At 53.4% G+C, this 17,732-nt stretch overlaps 4 protein-coding genes and 1 pseudogene across 4 annotated transcripts; 1 reads left to right on the top strand and 4 right to left on the bottom strand.

Moving 5' to 3' along the window:
• Window positions 1-7,567: 7,567 nt before the first annotated feature.
• On the bottom strand, window positions 7,568-7,969 carry LOC144827913 (histone H4-like). Its single transcript, XM_078686075.1, has one exon. It carries the CDS (start codon window positions 7,967-7,969, stop codon window positions 7,568-7,570), a length of 402 nt encoding a protein of 133 aa, XP_078542201.1.
• Window positions 7,970-8,994: 1,025 nt separating this feature from the next.
• Window positions 8,995-9,393, bottom strand: LOC144827912 (histone H2A type 2-C-like). Its single transcript, XM_078686074.1, has one exon. It carries the CDS (start codon window positions 9,391-9,393, stop codon window positions 8,995-8,997), a length of 399 nt encoding a protein of 132 aa, XP_078542200.1.
• Window positions 9,394-12,099: 2,706 nt separating this feature from the next.
• On the top strand, window positions 12,100-12,480 carry LOC144827911 (histone H2B 1.2-like). Its single transcript, XM_078686073.1, has one exon. The coding sequence runs from the start codon at window positions 12,100-12,102 to the stop codon at window positions 12,478-12,480; it is 381 nt and encodes a 126-aa protein (XP_078542199.1).
• An 894-nt stretch (window positions 12,481-13,374) lies between these two features.
• On the bottom strand, window positions 13,375-14,351 carry LOC144827910 (histone H3-like; annotated as a pseudogene).
• Window positions 14,352-14,618: 267 nt separating this feature from the next.
• Window positions 14,619-15,409, bottom strand: LOC144827010 (histone H1.3-like). The gene has a single exon (XM_078685474.1). The coding sequence runs from the start codon at window positions 15,395-15,397 to the stop codon at window positions 14,753-14,755; it is 645 nt and encodes a 214-aa protein (XP_078541600.1). The 5' UTR covers window positions 15,398-15,409; the 3' UTR covers window positions 14,619-14,752.
• Window positions 15,410-17,732: the final 2,323 nt, after the last annotated feature.

Genomic DNA, 17,732 nt, shown 5'->3' with positions numbered 1-17,732 from the left:
ATACTGTGAAGGGGTGAAATAGACTTTATTGGGCATGTGGAGTGTTTTGCTTTAACACCTCCAGCCAGGGGGATAACCTAAAATCTTACCCTGCGCTGAGCTCCATAACCCTGGGTAGAAGGTGTGACTTCTTCCCCTTGAAGCTTAACACCACCAAATGTCACAGGTATCAGTAACATTGGTGCCTGGAGGATGGAAGTAGGCCCAAGGCCTTGCAGGCCTTTCCTGATACTGTGAAGGGGTGAAATAGACTTTATTGGGCATGTGAAGTGTTTTGCTTTAACACCTCCAGCCAGGGGGATAATCTGAAATCTTACCCTGCGCTGAGCTCCATAACCCTGGGTAAAAGGTGGGCCTTCATCCCCTTGAAGCTCAACACCACCAAATGTCACAGGTATCAGTAACATTGGTGCCTGGAGGCTGGAAGTAGGACCAAGGCCTTGCAGGTCCTTCCTGATACTGTGAAGGGGTGAAATTGACTTTATTGGGAATGAGAAGTGTTTTGCTTTAACACATCCAGCTAGGGGTGAAAAGCTGAAATCTTACCCTCCGCTGAGCTCCATAACCCTGGGTAGAAGGTGTGACTTCATCCCCTTGAAGTTGAACAACACCAAATGTCACAGGTATCAGTACAATTGGTGTCTGGAGGCTGGAAGTAGGCCCAAGGCCTTGCAGGCCTTTCCTGATACTGTGAAGGGGTGAAATACAATTTATTGGGCATGTGAAGTGTTTTGCATTAACACCTCAAGCCAAGGGGGATAACCTGAAATCTTACCCTGCGCTGAGCTCCATAACCCTGGGTCGAAAGTGTGACTTCATCCCCTTGAAGTTGAACAACACCAAATGTCACAGGTATCAGTACAATTGGTGTCTGGAGGCTGGAAGTAGGCCCAAGGCCTTGCAGGCATTTCCTGATACTGTGAAGGGGTGAAATACAATTTATTGGGCATGTGGAGTGTTTTGCTTTAACACCTCCAGCCAGGGGGATAACCTGGAATCTTACCCTGCGCTGAGCTCCATAACCCTGGGTAAAAGGTGTGACTTCATCCCCTTGAAGCTTAACACCACCAAATGTCACAGGTATCAGTAACATTGGTGCCTGGAGGCTGGAAGTAGGCCCAAGGCCCTGCAGGCCTTTCCTGATACTGTGAAGGGGTGAAATAGACTTTATTGGGCATGTGGAGTGTTTTGCTTTAACGCCTCCAGTCAGGGGTGAAGCCTGAATTCTTACCCTGCGCTGAGCTCCATAACCCTGGGTAGAAGGTGCAACTTCATCCCCTTGAAGCTGAAAACCTCCAAATGTCTCAAGTATCACAAAAACAGGTGCCTGGAGGCTGGAAACAGGCACAAGGCCTTGCAGGCCTTTCCTGATACTGTGAAGGGGTGAAATAGACTTTATTGGGCATGTGGAGTGTTTTGCTTTAACACCTCCAGCCAGGGGGATAACCTGAAATCTTACCCTGCGCTGAGCTCCATAACCCTGGGTAAAAGGTGTGACTTCATCCCCTTGAAGCTCAACACCACCTTATGTCACAGGTATCAGTAACATTGGTGCCTGGAGGCTGGAAGTAGGCACAAGGCCTTGCAGGCCTTTCCTGATACTGTGAAGGGGTGAAATAGACGTTATTGGGCATGTGGAGTGTTTTGCTTTAACACCTCCAGCCAGGGGGATAACCTGAAATCTTACCCTGCGCTGAGCTCCATAACCCTGGGTAGAAGGTGTGACTTCATCCCCTTGAAGCTTAACACCACCAAATGTCACAGGTATCAGTACCATTGGTGCCTGGAGGCTGGAAGTAGGCACAAGGCCTTGCAGGCCTTTCCTGATACTGTGAAGGGGTGAAATAGACGTTATTGGGCATGTGGAGTGTTTTGCTTTAACACCTCCAGCCAGGGGGATAACCTGAAATCTTACCCTGCGCTGAGCTCCATAACCTTGGGTAGAAGGTGTGACTTCTTCCCCTTGAAGCTTAACACCACCAAATGTCACAGGTGTCAGTAACATTGGTGCCTGGAGGCTGGAAGTAGGCACAAGGCCTTGCAGGCCTTTCCTGATACTGGGAAAGGGTGAAATAGACTTTAATGGGCATGTGGAGTGTTTTGCTTTAACACCTCCAGCCAGGGGGATAACCTAAAATCTTACCCTGCGCTGAGCTCCATAACCCTGGGTAGAAAGTGTGACTTCTTCCCCTTGAAGCTTAACACCACCAAATGTCACAGGTATCAGTAACATTGGTGCCTGGAGGCCTGAAGTAGGCACAAGGCCTTGCAGGCCTTTCCTGATACTGGGAAAGGGTGAAATACACTGTACTGGGCATGTGAGGTGTTTTGCTTTAACACCTCTAGCCAGGGGGATAACCTGAAATCTTACCCTGCGCTGAGCTCCATAACCCTGGGTAGAAGGTGTGACTTCATCCCCTTGAAGCTTAACACCACCAAATGTCACAGGTATGAGTAACATTGGTGCCTGGAGGCTGGAAGTAGGCCCAAGGCCTTGCATGCCTTTCCTGATACTGTGAAGGGGTGAAATAGACTTTAATGGGCATGTGGAGTGTTTTGCTTTAACACCTCCAGCCAGGGGGATAACCTAAAATCTTACCCTGCGCTGAGCTCCATAACCCTGGGTAGAAAGTGTGACTTCATCCCCCTGAAGCTTAACACCACCAAATGTCACAGGTATCAGTAAAATTGGTGCCTGGAAGCTGGAAGTAGGCCCAAGGCCTTGCATGCCTTTCCAGATACTGTGGAGGGGTGAAATAGACTTTATTGGGCATGTGGAGTGTTTTGCTTTAACACCTCCAGCCAGGGGGATAACCTGAATTCTTACCCTGCGCGGAGCTCCATAACCCTGGGTAGAAGGTGTGACTTCATCCCCTTGACGCTTAGCACCTCCAAATGTCACAGGTATGAGTACAATTGGTGCCTGGAGGCTGGAAGTAGGCCCAAGGCCTTGCAGGCCTTTCCTGATACTGTGAAGGGGTGAAATACAATTTATTGGGCATGTGAGGTGTTTTGCTTTAACACCTCCAGCCAGGGTTGAAACTTGAAATCTTACCCTTCGCTGAGCTCCATAACCCTGGGTAGAAAGTGTGACTTCTTCCCCTTGAAGCTTAACACCTCCAAATGTCACAGGTATCAGTGTAATTGGTGCCAGGAGGCTGGAAGTAGGCCCAAGGCCTTGTAGGCCTTTTACTGATACTGTGAAGGGGTGAAATAGACGTTAATGGGCATGTGAAGTGTTTTGCTTTAACACCTCCAGCCAGGGGGATAAACTGAAATCTTACCCTGCACGGAGCTCCATAACCCTGGGTAGAAGGTGCAACTTCATCCCCTTGAAGCTGAACACCTCCAAATGTCTCAAGTATCACAAAAACAGGTGCCTGGAGGCTGGAAACTGGCACTAGGCCTTGCAGGCCTTTCCTGATACTATGAAAGGGGTGAAATAGACTTTATTGGGCATGTGGAGTGTTTTGCTTTAACACCTCCAGCCAGGGGGATAACCTGGAATCTTACCCTGCACTGAGTTCCATAACCCTGGGTAAAAGGTGCGACTTCTTCCCCTTTAAGCTTAACACCACCAAATGTCACAGGTGTCAGTAACATTGGTGCCTGGGGGCTGGAAGTAGGCCCAAGGCCTTGCAGGCCTTTCCTGATACTGTGAAAGGGGTGAAATAGACTTTATTGGGCATGTGAAGTGTTTTGCTTTAACACCTCAAGCCAGGGGGATAACCTGGAATCTTACCCTGCGCTGAGCTCCAGAACCCTGGGTAAAAGGTGTGACTTCATTCCCTTGAAGCTTAACACCACCAAATGTCACAGGTATCAGTAACATTAGTGCCTGGAGGCCTGAAGTAGGCACAAGGCCTTGCAGGCCTTTCCTGATACTGGGAAAGGGTGAAATAGACTTTATTGGGCATGTGGAGTGTTTTGCTTTAACACCTCCAGCCAGGGGGATAACCCCAATTCTTACCCTGCGCTGAGCTCCATAACCCTGGGTAGAAAGTGTGACTTCATCCCCTTGAAGCTGAACACCACCAAATGTCATCGGTATCAGTAAAATTGGTGCCTGGGGGCTGGAAGTAGCTACGCCCAAGGCCTTGCAGGCCTTTCCTGATACTGTGAAGGGGTGAAATAGACTGTGTTGGGCAAGTGAAGTGTTTTGCTTTAACACCTGTTGCCAGGGGGATAACCTGAATTGTTACCCTGCACTGAGCTCCATAACCCTGGGTAGAAGGTGTGACTTCTTCCCCTTGAAGCTTAACACCACCAAATGTCACAGGTATCAGTAACATTGGTGCCTGGAGGATGGAAGTAGGCCCAAGGCCTTGCAGGCCTTTCCTGATACTGTGAAGGGGTGAAATAGACTTCAATGGGCATGTGAAGTGTTTGGCTTTAACACCTCCAGCCAGGGGGATAAACTGAAATCTTACCCTGCGCGGAGCTCCATAACCCTGGGTAGAAGGCGCGACTTCATCCCCTTGAAGCCTTACAGCTCCAAATGTCACAGGTATTTGTTAAACTGGTACCTGGAGGCTGGAAGTAGGCCCATGGCCTAGCAGGCCTTGTCCTGATACTGTAAAAGGGGTTAAAAACATTGTATTGACCACGTGACGTGTCTCCTTTTCACACCTCAAGCCAGGGGGTCAGCCTGAAGCCTTACCCTGCGCAGAGCTCCTTAACCCTAGGTAGAAGGTGTGACTTCATCCCCTTGAAGCCTTACACCTCCAAATCTCACAGGTATCAGTAAAACTGGTGCTTGGAGGCTGGAAGAAGTTCCATGGCCTTGCTGGCCTCACCTGACACTGTTAAGGGGTGACATACACTTTATTGGACTTTTGAAGTGTGTTGTTTTCACACCCCCAGCCAGGAGTATAACCCTAAATATTACCCTGCGCGGAGTTCCTTAACCCTGGGTAGGAGGAGTGACTTTGTCCCCTTGAAGCTGCAGGCTTCATAATGTCACAAGTATCACGAAAATAGGTGCCTGGAGGCTGGAAATGTGCCTATGGTCTTGCAGGCCTGGGTCTGATACTGTAAAGGGGTTAGATACAGTGTTGGAATAAATAACTCTTTCGTTTTCCCACCTCCAGCCAGGGGTGGAACCTGAAATCTTACTCTGCGCGGAGGTCCATAGCCCAGGTTAGTAGGAGCAACTGTATCCCCTTTGAAGATTAACTCCGCTGAATGTTACAAGTATCCCTAAAAGAGGTGTTTGGAGGCTAGGAATGGGCCCACAGCCTTGTGCTGATACTGTAACAGGGGGGAATCTCACCCTGCGCGGAGCTCCATAGCCCTGTGCAGAAATAGACACTTTGTGCCTGCAGGCTAGAAATGGGCTTGGGACACTGAAGGCTAGGATCTGATAATGCAAAGGGCTTTATATACCTTTTGAATGACTTTTTTTTTTTTCTCCGCCTCCAGCCAAAGGGGAAATCCTGAAATATTACCCTAATCGGAGCTCCATAGCCCTGAGTAGAAAAAGTGACTTAGTCCCCTAGAACCTAAACATTGAGCAAAATATATATATATATATATTTTGTATTAACAGTTTTAAATGGGTAAATTGTACCCGGATCGGAGATCCATAGGCCGGGTAGAAAAAGTGACTTTGTCCCCTTCAACCTAGAGTTATTTGAAGAAGAAGAAAAAAATTGTATGTGTATATATATTTTTTTTATTTATTTTGGACCACCTTCAGCTTAGGGGGAAAACCTGAAGTTTTACCCGGATCGGAGCTCCACATCCTCGGGTAGAAACAGTGACGTTGTCCCCTTGAACCTAAAGTTAGTAAAAAAAAAAAAAAGTTTAGATTTTTTTTTTGCCGACCTCCGGCTAAGGGGGGAAACCCGAAATTGTACCCGAATCGGAGCTCCCCAGCCCTGGGTAGAACAAGTGACTTTGTCCCCTTGAAACTAAGGAAATAGTAAAAAAAAAAATATGTATATATATATAGTTATTTTTTTTGCCGACCTCCAGCTAAGGGGGGAAACCGGAAATGTTACCCGAATCGGAGCTCATCAGCCCTGGGTAGAAAAAGTGACTTTGTCCCCTTGAACATAAAGTTAGAAAAAAAGAAGAAAAAATGTATGTATCGTTTTTTTTTTTTTTTTTTTTTTTGCCGACCTCCAGCTAAGGGGGAAATGCGGAAATTTTACCCGAATCGGAGCTCACCAGCCCTGGGTAGAAGTAGTGCCCACGTCCCCTTGAACCAAAATGTCCACACACAAAAAAAGAAAAATACTGAAAGCGTTGTTTAAAGGCCCACAGGGACCCGTAAACGGACATGGTGGTTCGCCACATCATTTAGGACCCCACACCCTCTTCCTATGGGCCTGCATGGGAACCCTATTGTATCGACTATTAAGCCCCTAGGGCTTATGCTCCTGGGCGGAAGACAAAGTTGGAGTTAGCACGGCCATTCCGCCGCCCGGCCATCTGGTCGCCGTAGCTGACTGGGCCATCTGGTCGCCGACCAGATGGCCCAGTGAGTTGCGGCGACCAGATGGCCGGGCGGCGGAATGGCCGCGCTAACTCCAACTTTGTCTCCCAGCCAGGCGCTGTAAGCCCCCACTACGTGGGGGGCTTAATAGTCGGTGAACTGCGTGACTCGTGGGGCCCTGAGCCGGGCTAAACCCACTTTAGGTCCCCAGGCAAGGGCTCCATGATGGCGGGCCCCTGGGCCGTGCTAAACCCACCGTAGGTCCCCAGTCCAGGGCTCCATGATGGCAGGCCCCTGGACCGGGCTGAACCCACCTTAGGTCCCCAGGCAAGGGCTCCATGATGGCGGGCCCCTGGGCCGGGCTAAACCCACCGTAGGTCCCCAGTCCAGGGCTCCATGATGGCAGGCCCCTGGACCGGACTGAACCCACCTTAGGTCCCCAGGCAAGGGCTCCATGATGGCGGGCCCCTGGGCCGTGCTAAACCCACCTTAGGTCCCCAGTCCAGGGCTCCATGATGGCAGGCCGCTGGACCGGGCTGAACCCACAGTAGGTCCCCAGGCAAGGGCTCCATGTTGGCGTGCACCTGGGCCGGGCTAAACCTGCCTTATCTCCCCAGTGAAGGGCTCCAGGATAACGGGACCCTGGGACGGGCTAAACACGAATTAGGTCCCCAGTCCAGGGCTCCGTGGTGGCGGGCCCCTGGACCGGGCTGAGCCCGCCTTAGGTCACCAGTTTAGGGCTCCATGGTTGCGGGCCCCTGGGCCGGGCTAAACACGCCTTAGGTCCCCAGTTTAGAGCTCCAGGAAAACGGGACCCTGGGCCGGGCTAAACCCACCGTAGGTCCCCAGGCAAGGGCTCCATAATGGCGGGCACCTGGGCCGGTCTAAACACCCCCTTAGGGACCCAGTCCAGGGCTCCTGAATGGCGGGCTCCTGGGGCCACGGGACAGCGCCCGACATGGTAGGGTGGCACCGGAGCAAATCCCCTGGTATTGGGCTAGCGAGTAGCCGATCCCGGCTCTGCGGGAACAATAGTGCATAGACACAGCTCTCCCATGACATCGTGGTCGGCTCTTAAAAGAGCCTTTGGGTTGGTGTTTTGCGTTTTTCCGAGGGCAAGTCGAGTGTTTAACCGCCGAATCCGTAGAGGGTGCGGCCCTGGCGCTTCAGGGCATAGACCACATCCATGGCGGTGACGGTCTTCCGCTTGGCGTGCTCGGTGTAGGTGACGGCGTCCCGGATCACGTTCTCCAGGAAAACCTTGAGCACCCCGCGGGTCTCCTCGTAGATGAGGCCGGAGATGCGCTTGACTCCGCCACGGCGCGCCAGGCGGCGAATGGCCGGCTTGGTGATGCCCTGGATGTTGTCCCGGAGCACCTTGCGGTGCCTCTTGGCGCCGCCTTTGCCGAGCCCCTTCCCTCCTTTGCCGCGTCCAGACATGTTCTCCTCTCGATGATGTGAGCAGAAATGAAATCTCGACCAGCAGCGGCTGCTTATATTGAGGAGCAGCGGACCTGCGCGGGAGCCCATGTAGAGCCCGGCCCCGTCCCGCCCTCTGCAGGGAGCGGGGGCTGGAGCGGCCGTTGCCGTTTGAAAAAGAGCGGGCTCCCAGCCCGCCTTTGTCATGGGCTGGCTCAGCAGCTGCCGCCGGTGCACAGATCACAGTCAAACACACCCCTTCCCGGCCCCTACTTGTGACCGCGGCCCGCCTAAACCTCTCCTTCCTTCCCCCCTCCCAATATGAACAGCCTCGGGCATGTTTTAATAAAGCCCACACACGTTAAACCGGACTCACCGGCACCACCCCGCTGTGTGTCACCGCCTGCAACCCCGCAACACTGTCCACGTCTCGCGCCCAAGGCACCTCCATTCCCGGCCCCCACTTGTGACCGCGGCCCGCCTAACCCTCTCGTTCGGTGGCCCCTCCCAATATGAAGAAAAAAAAACATGGATACGTTTTAATGGAGCCCAACACACGTTAAAGTCCTCACCGGCACCACCTGCCTTCAACCTCGCAACACTGCCCACATCTCGCTCCCGGCTGGGGCAAGCCTGCACAATGTGTCCCCCAAAAATGAAAAAATATATATGTATATATTGATTGAAAAAGAGCGCGCTCCCAGCCCGCCTCTTTGTCAGGGGCTCCCGATCGGGCTCAGCAGCTGCCGCCGGTGCACCGATCAGTCAAACACGCACACTCCTCCCTGCCAGGCCCCCACTTGTCACCGCGGCCCGCCTAACCCTCGCCTTCGGTGCCCGCTCGGCTGGGGCAAGTCTGCAAAATGTGTCCCTGAAAATTCAAATTATACATGTATATACTAAAAAAAAAAACATTAATATGGTCGGCCTCATGCTAGGCTTCGGGAAGGAACAACAGTGCACGGCCAGAGCTTGGGCATGCCCCCCTATGAAGCTACGGTAGCGGGCGCTGCCGCATCTATGAAGCCGCCAGAGAGTAACACCTCGGCACGGATACGCTCTTTGATGGAGTCTGTGGATGGCCCTGAAAAGAGCCTTTGTGTTTAGGGTGTGTTTCCACGGGGGTCTGCGGGCCTTTACTTGCTTGCTTTGCCCTGTGCCTTGTGGCTCTCGGTTTTCTTGGGCAGCAGCACGGCCTGGATGTTGGGCAGGACTCCTCCCTGGGCGATGGTGACTCGGCCCAGCAGCTTGTTCAGCTCCTCGTCGTTGCGGATGGCCAACTGGAGGTGTCTGGGGATGATGCGGGTCTTCTTGTTGTCCCGGGCGGCGTTGCCGGCCAGCTCCAGGATCTCAGCGGTCAGGTACTCCAGCACTGCAGCCAGATAGACGGGGGCACCGGCTCCCACCCTCTCGGCGTAGCTTCCCTTCCGGAGCAGCCTGTGAACACGGCCCACGGGGAACTGGAGCCCTGCTCTGGAGGAGCGTGTCTTGGCCTTGGCGCGGGCCTTTCCTCCCTGCTTTCCTCTTCCAGACATGGCGATCGATCTAGGGTCTCAGTCACACAACAGAGAGAAGAATACTTCTCTACTCTGCTGTCTTGTTTTCGTCTGTCAGATTCCTTCTGACAGTGGTGAGTTTTTGGATACCGAGGCAGTAGCCTCATTACTCCACAATCATTTTGAATTTTTTAGTCGCTGTTTAGATTGTCTTATTGATGTGTGACGCTTTGTCACAGTTGAGGTTGCATCACATGGTCATCTCAGTGATGGGCCGCGGGTAGCGGTCGATTGAGTATGCAGAATTGTCAGCATGTTTCCTCAGAGGGTCTTGTCTTTGTCCATCAAGTTCCTTCTGATAGTGTTGAGTTTTGGTTGCTTGCCGAGGCTGTTATGCCATCTGGCAGCGGTGGGTTTTGTGTACCTGCCGGCGTTTGCCTTCAAGCAGTGCTGAGTTTTTGGATGCTGCGTTTCTGTTTCAGTTTCGCATGGTTAGCGCTTCAATGGGACGCGGGTAGCGGTCAAATGGGTTCGTAGAGATGTCTGCAAGTTTCCTGATCAGTGGGTTTTCCTTTTGATCTAATCCTGTGTAGAATTTCCTGTTGAGTTTGAGGAGATGGTCGTCCAACATCTCAATCCCTAAGTCTCTGTGGAGGTCTGCTGTTCGTGTGAACATAGGTGCACCTGCTGCAATCCGTAAGGCCTTGTTCTGTACTTTCTGTAGGTCCATCCGAAGCTGTGGGCGGCAGCCACTCCAAACTGGTGAGGCGTATGTCATAGTTGGTCGAATTATTGCAGTGACTACTCGCACCTTGCTCTGCATGGGCATCGACTTAGTCTTCAGGAGTGGGTATAATGCAGCCAGTTTGGATGCTGCTTTCTGGCAGGTCTTCTCTATGTGGTTTCTCCAGCTGAGTTTAGAGTCCAGAGTCACCCCCAGGTAGGAGCTGCTGTTTTCCCATTTGACCTCGTCCCCGTTGAGGAGGATCTGTGGGTGTTTCCTGTTCTGCTTCCTGGTAAATAATGTTGCAGTGGTTTTGCCCGTGTTCAAGGTGATCTGCCAGTCGCTGTACCATTCGGAGAGTCTGCAGAGCGATGTCTCCAGGTTCTTAGCCACTTCCTTGTCGCTGAAGGATTGAGAGATGACCGCAACATCATCTGCGTAAAGGGCAAGATCAGTCTTCTTTAGGTCCGTGGGGATGTCGTTTGTGAATATGTTGAAGAGGAATGGTCCTAGGATTGATCCCTGAGGCACTCCAGCAAGAATTGGGCGTGGCGATGAGCATTCTTCTCGCACTGCCACGTGAAAGGTCCGTTTTGTCAGGTAGCTGGACAGTAGCTTGACCAGGTAGCTGGGAAACTGGAGCTTGATAAATTTGTAAAGCAGTCCCTCGTGCCATACTCGGTCAAATGCTTTGGCTACATCCAGAAAGACTACTCCGGTAGACTTGTTGATGTTGAAACCATGGCTGATGATGTCCACAACTCTGAGGAGTTGGTGATTGGTTGAGTGATCTTTCCGGAACCCAAACTGTTCTTTAGCAAGGAGGTTGTTGCTTGTCGCAAAGTCCACGAGACGGGCGTGGATGACTTTTTCAAAGAGTTTTGATAGGCCAGATAGCAGACTTATGGGGCGGTAATTTGCAGGGTCTCGCAGTGGTTTCCCAGCCTTGGGGAATACGACGACTCTTGCTTCTTTCCAGGTGTTTGGGAAATACTGGTGCTGCATGCATGCGTTAAATATCTCAGCAAGGTGATCCACTGCAGTATCTGGTAGCATCTTGATGGCTTGGTTGACTATTCTGTCCTTCCCTGGTGCCTTGCCGTTTTTTAGTGTTTTTGCCAGGGCCAGTAATTCGCCCATTGAGCATTCCTCAATGTGTGCAGTTTCTGTTTCTGGTGGGTGCTCCCGGTGATGCTTGGCGACCTCTTGCTCTACTTCTGTTGCCAGTTTGCTTGCCTGGTTGGGCCTGAATGATGCCTCCAGCGTGTCAGCGAAGACCTCAGCCTTATCCCTGCTGCTGCATGCCAGGTGAGTCGTCCCTTGTATCGGTGGGTTTGGTTCCTTCTTCCCAGTCAGGCGGCGGGTCATTCTCCATAGAGAGTTGTCTGAGTCCTTTAGGTTAGCTGTAGCTGCTTCCCATTTTTCGCCTCTGTGCTGGCTTATTTGCATCTTCAGCTGTCTTGTCAGTTCATTATACTTCTTCAGCAGGTCGGGGGTGCGGTTCCTTTGCCACTCTCTGCGGGCTCTGTTCTTGGCAGCTATTGACTGCTTGATGCCCTTCGGGAGATCGTAGATAGAGCATCGTTGTAGTTTCTGCTCTGGAATGCTGCGCTCAATAGCTGTGTGGATTGAAGCTGTGAAGTGGTGAATCGCCTGGTCAATGTCTTCAGTGCTTCGCAGGGGACCTGGGACCAGTGTGTCCTCCAGGCATCTCTTGTATAGGCACCAGTCCGCCTTCTTGAAGTTGTGTCTGGTGCCCTGCGGCTGGTCTTCAAGTAATACTTCTCTTTCTGCTGGACTCGGTTATATAAAGACTTCGGGAGCGTCTGATTGGTTGACAGCTAGGCGCTGATAGTACTTCTCATTGGAGGAGGGCTTAACATAGGAAGTGGGGAGCCTGCCAATGAGAAGGGAGAGCCGGGAAGGAGACTGCTTTGCAGGCCAAGCCCATAAATACAAGTGCCGGGCCCTCCTTCCGTATTTCTCTCGGCTTCACAGCAAGCAGTGAAAGAGCGTCCACCATGCCTGAACCAGCCAAGTCCGCGCCGGCTCCCAAGAAGGGCTCCAAGAAAGCGCTCTCCAAGCCGCCCAAGAAGGACGGGAAGAAGCGCAGGAAGAGCAGGAAGGAAAGCTATGCCATCTACATTTACAAAGTGATGAAGCAGGTGCACCCAGATACCGGCATTTCCTCCAAGGCCATGGGCATCATGAACTCCTTCGTGAACGACATCTTCGAGCGCATCGCTAACGAGTCTTCCAAACTGGCTCTCTACAACTCGCGGCGCACCATCACCTCCCGGGAGATCCAGACCGCAGTCCGCCTTCTGCTGCCCGGAGAGCTGGCCAAGCACGCCGTGTCGGAGGGCACCAAGGCCGTCACCAAGTACACCAGCGCCAAGTAAGGCTTCGAGGCGCATCACCAACAAACACAACGGCTCTTTTAAGGGCCAATCACTTCCTCCTCTAAGAGCTAATGTGCTTCTGTTATCACTTGAGAAATATGTGTTTTAGAAGGGTAATGTTGAGTGCAGAAAGGCCCGCTCTCACGGGGCTTGCTGCAGACCGAGGGCCGACAGAGCAGTCAACCCGTTTTTCCTCTTTAAATCAACATGTATATGAATGAGCCCTCGTTGGGACCAAGTGTCACATAAGCACTGCAACGATGAGGTTACATAAACCCACTGGGAATTCGCGCATCTGCCCGTGGGCTTATTCTTTTCCATGTATGGGGCGAACAGTGTTTGTGTGAGCGGGTTTAACGTTGTGTTAGTACTTTTAAGACCCTGGGGAACGGCTATAATCCGCCCCGGGGCAAACGTTCCTGAAATCGGACACATGAACCCGATGTACCGGGAGCACAGATGCGCCATAGCGCTGGCTTGTGACCAGCGGATCCCTACACAATCCTCTACCCCCGAAGAAGCTCTCTATTAAATGAAGGACACGTTTAAGAGGTGTTTGTGCACTGTGAACACGGAGTGCTCTGGTTCCCCCCCAGAGCCGGTATAAGTTGCCCAGTAATCGAGGTACTCTCAGAACCCGACGTACCGGGGGCACAGATGCCCCATAGTGCTGGCTTGTGACCCGCGGATCCCGACCACAACCCTCTACCCAAACAACGCTTTAAAATGAAGGACACATTGGAGAGGTGTTGGTGCACTGTGAACACAGAGTGCTCTGGTTTCTCAAGAGCCGGCGGTATAAGTTGCCCAGTGCTCGTGGTACTCACAGCCCACCCTCCCTGACGTGTTAAAACACATGCCATGACAGATAAGATAAGCTCGTAGGTGACAGGGTGGTGGCCCTTAAAAGAGCCGTTGTGGTGGTTGTTCGGGTCGGTCCGTCGCCTTAGGCCCTCTCGCCTCGGATGCGACGTGCCAGCTGGATGTCCTTGGGCATGATGGTCACCCTCTTGGCGTGGATGGCGCACAGGTTGGTGTCCTCGAAGAGCCCGACCAGGTAGGCCTCGCTGGCCTCCTGCAGGGCCATGACGGCGGAGCTCTGGAAGCGCAGGTCCGTCTTGAAGTCCTGGGCGATCTCCCTCACCAGGCGCTGGAAGGGCAGCTTGCGGATGAGGAGCTCGGTGGACTTCTGGTAGCGGCGGATCTCGCGGAGGGCCACGGTGCCGGGCCGGTAGCGGTGAGGCTTCTTGACGCCGCCGGTGGCAGGCGCGCTCTTGCGGGCAGCCTTGGTGGCCAGCTGCTTGCGGGGCGCTTTGCCGCCGGTGGACTTGCGGGCTGTCTGCTTGGTGCGGGCCATGGCGGGAGCGGTCTCTCTCGGCGAAGGCAGAGAAGAATGGCGTCGAACGGGGAAAGAGCCCTATTTATGCGCTCACAGACGGAGGGCTGCTCTGATTGGCTGAGGAGACCGCCCCACGTTCGAAAATAGCCCGCGGTGTGCAACGATTGGTTACTGGACCGGAGGCTGCAGCCTAGGTGTCCAATGAGCTGTGGATAAAAGAGAACCCTCCGGTTGGATGATGTAGCCGGAGCCCGCGCCCCGGCCAGCCTTTGTCTCCGTGTCCGTCCGTCCACTGGTGGTCCACCCGACCCCGGTCAACCGGGAGAGGAGCCCGAGATGTCATGAGCACGCCGCCCTGGAACACTCCCCGTTACCTGCGCTCGATGGAAAGTTCACAATCGTCTGCTTTATGCAGACACTATGTCGAGTCTGCCCGGGTACAGTGAAAGCACCAACACACACACACACGTTAGCACACGTTTATAATAAACTGAGGTCTCATAACTCCCAGACCCCCTTTTACCCGCCCCATGTCACCCTGGAGCACGCAGTGCCCTGCGCTCCATTTAAAGTTCACAATCGTCTGCCTTATGCAGACACTATGTCGAGTCTGCCCGGGTACAGTGAAAGCACCGAGACACAAACACGTTATTGCACATGTACTATGAACGGAGGTCTTATAACTCCCGGACCCCCTTGTTTTCTATGTGATAACGATTTCAATCCACTCAGCACCGAAAGAGCCGTTTTATATGGCCAAGATCACACGCAGCACTCGCCTGTGAAACGGTGCGCTGGGATGTATTGTGCGGTTTATTTTTGGAAAAGTGGGGCATTGGGTGGGTGCAAAGGTGGGGATGAACACGCTCTCTTCTAGACAGGGTGGTGGCCCTTAAAAGAGCCTTTGTGTTTGCAGTGTCTCGGTGCAAGCCCTTACTTCTTCTTGGGTGCTGCCTTTTTGGGCTTGGCTGCTTTGGGCTTGGCTGCCTTGGGTTTGACTACCTTGGCAGGGCTTTTCTTGGCTACTTTGGGCTTCGCCGCCTTGGCTTTCGCTGGGCTCTTGGCAGCCTTCTTGGCGGGGGCAGCCTTGGGCTTCTTGGGGCTCTTGGCTGCCGCCGGCTTCTTGACCTTCTTCGGGCTCTTCTTGACCCCCGCGGGAGCCTTTTTGGGCTTCTTGGCGGCAGGGGCAGCTTTCTTGGCCGCTGGCTTCTTGGTGGCTGTCTTCTTTGCCGCCTTCTTGCCCACCAGCTGCTTCTTGTTCACCTTGAAGGAGCCGGAGGCCCCGGTGCCCTTCAGCTGGGCTAGGGCGCCTTTGCTGACCAGGCTCTTCAGGGAGACCTTTACTCGGCCCTTGTTCTTGTCCGCATCGTAGCCGGCGGCGAGCAGCCCCTTCTTCAGGGCCGACAGGGAGACTCCCTTCCTCTCGGCCGAGGCAGTCACCACCTTCATAATCATGTCGGACACGCTGGGACCGGAAGGCTTCTTGGCCTTGGAGGCCCCCGCTGCTTTCTTCTGCTGCTTCTTCTTGGGGGCGACCTCAGCGGGAGGCGCCGCGACGGCTGGAGCGGTTTCTGCCATGGTAACGCAAGTCTGGGCGCAGGCACTGTCAGAGAACAGAAATGTACCGCCCGAGCCGAGCCCCGTGCATATATAGGGAGGAGCCAGCCCCTGATTGGTCCCGGGGAGAGAGGGCTGTGCGAGGCGCACTCGGCTCCCTGCTCCCAGCTGACTTTTGTGTTTCCTACCATCGGAATAACTAAGTTTTAAAACACAATCAGTTAAACACACGCTCGCAGGCACACATGAAAAGAAGCCCAGCTTCAGCCCCTTCCCGCGCCCGCCCCCGTTTCAGCTGCCCCCGTCCTCAGAGGCTCGTAATGCCCCGTGGATCTCTGCCCTCCCCCGATGGCTGACGCCTCCGTGCCTGGAATCCCGGGCCCCGGGCCCCTTTTCCCCGGTCCACCCTCGCGCTCCGAGGCCGGGAGCGGCGGCCCGCGGGCGGGAGGGGCCTCCTGCAGGGAGCGGGCCCTGTGGCGGCGCAGTGGGGCTCCGGGGGCCGCGGGGAGCGGGTTCTGGAACGGGCCGAAGTAACACAGGGCTCCGCCGGCCGAGCGCGGGGAGTGGAGACAATGCCCGGGGTCCAGGGGGGCCCTCGCCGCGCGCCCGCACCCTCGGCTGTGGCACCCACGAGTCGGGGGCAGCCGGGGGACTTTTACAAGCAGCGGGGCAAGGTCCGGGCTCAGGCATCACCAGGGGTGCTGCGCGCTGATAGCTGCACATGGAGGCAGAGGGCATTCACTGCCAAGCGCCGAGCTGGAGGAGACGGGCGCAGACTCAACATCATAAACACACAGTGGCACGGTGAAGGCAGGCGGCCGAGTCAGGCCTGCATGTTTAACGGCACCCAGAGTGAGAGCAGAGGGTGTGAATGCACCTGAAATGGTGACCCCCCCAGTACCTGCATGGAGGCACTCTGCTGAGCTGCTTTTTTACAGCTGGAGTTAGGTTTACCACTCAGGTGACGTACCTAGAAGGGAACCGACCTTAACAACGCGGTCAAAACACCGCAGTACATTTAGATCTCTGCATTTACCCCGCAAATCGTTTCCACGACTTGCACTGGAGGGCGCTCTACACTAAGGAATAGTGTGATTTACTATTCCAACACCTTCCCTCCCTGGCATAGTAAATCATACTATTCCTAAGTCTAGATCGCCCTCCCGTGCAAGTTGTGGAAAGCGCCTAAAAAAGCAATGTAATGTACCGCAATCTAATTCTTACATCATACATCCCACAGTACAGAGTGAGGCCTGTGACTATCACCGTTGTAGTGAGCCCGATTGCTGGCGTGGGGACCACTCCTGAATCAAATGGTCTGTCAAGAGTGCGACCTGCGCCCACAAATCAGATTCTGCGCCTGGCAGCCTGATTGAGATCTACTTCTAAATACCGGTTTTCGCCTTGGATGTAGGTAGAGTGAACCACAAATCAAACACTTCTCACAGTACAAAACGTACATCAACAGTTTCAGATCTTAGCCTTCAGGTACTCTGGCCCATCCCTAGCTTGTCACAGGTATAACTAAAACTGGTGCCTGTAGGCTGGAAACACTCCCAAGGCCTTGCAAGCCTTTCCTGATAATGTGAACAGGCGAAGTACACTTTACTGGACATGTGAAGTGTTTTGCTTTAACACCTCCAGTCATGGGTGAAGCCTGAAATCTTACCCTGCGCTGAGCTCCATAACCCTGGGTAGAAGGTGTGACTTCTTCCCCTTGAAGCTTACCACCACCAAATGTCACAGGTATCAGTAACATTGGTGCCTGGAGGCTGGAAGTAGGCCCAAGGCCTTGCAGGCCTTTCCTGATACTGGGAAAGGGTGAAATACACTGTACTGGGCATGTGAGGTGTTTTGCTTTAACACCTCCAGCCAGGGGGATAACCTGAAATCTTACCCTGCGCTGAGCTCCATAACCCTGGGTAAAAGGTGCGACTTCATCCCCTTGAAGCTTAACACCACCAAATGTCACAGGTATCAGTAAAATTGGTGCCTGGAAGCTGGAAGTAGGCCCAAGGCCTTGCAGGCCTTTCCTGATACTGTGAAAGGTGTGAAATAGACTTTATTGGGCATGTGAAGTGTTTTGCTTTAACACCTCAAGCCAGGGGGATAACCTGGAATCTTACCCTGCGCTGAGCTCCGTAACCCTGGGTAAAAGGTGTGCCTTCATCCCCTTGAAGCTCAACACCTCCAAATGTCACAAGTATCACAAAAACAGGTGCCTGGGGGCTGGAAGTAGGCCCAAGGACTTTCCTGATACTGTGAAGGGGTGAAATACAATTTATTGGGCATGTGAAGTTTTTTGCATTAACACCTCAAGCCAAGGGGATAACCTGAGATCATACCCTGCACTGAG

The sequence above is a fragment of the Lissotriton helveticus genome, chromosome 4_1 (assembly GCF_964261635.1).
Source record: "Lissotriton helveticus chromosome 4_1, aLisHel1.1, whole genome shotgun sequence".
Classification (NCBI taxonomy): domain Eukaryota; kingdom Metazoa; phylum Chordata; class Amphibia; order Caudata; family Salamandridae; genus Lissotriton; species Lissotriton helveticus.
The sequence above is the reverse complement of the archived record's forward strand: the minus strand, read 5'-3'. Positions and strand labels throughout refer to the sequence as shown.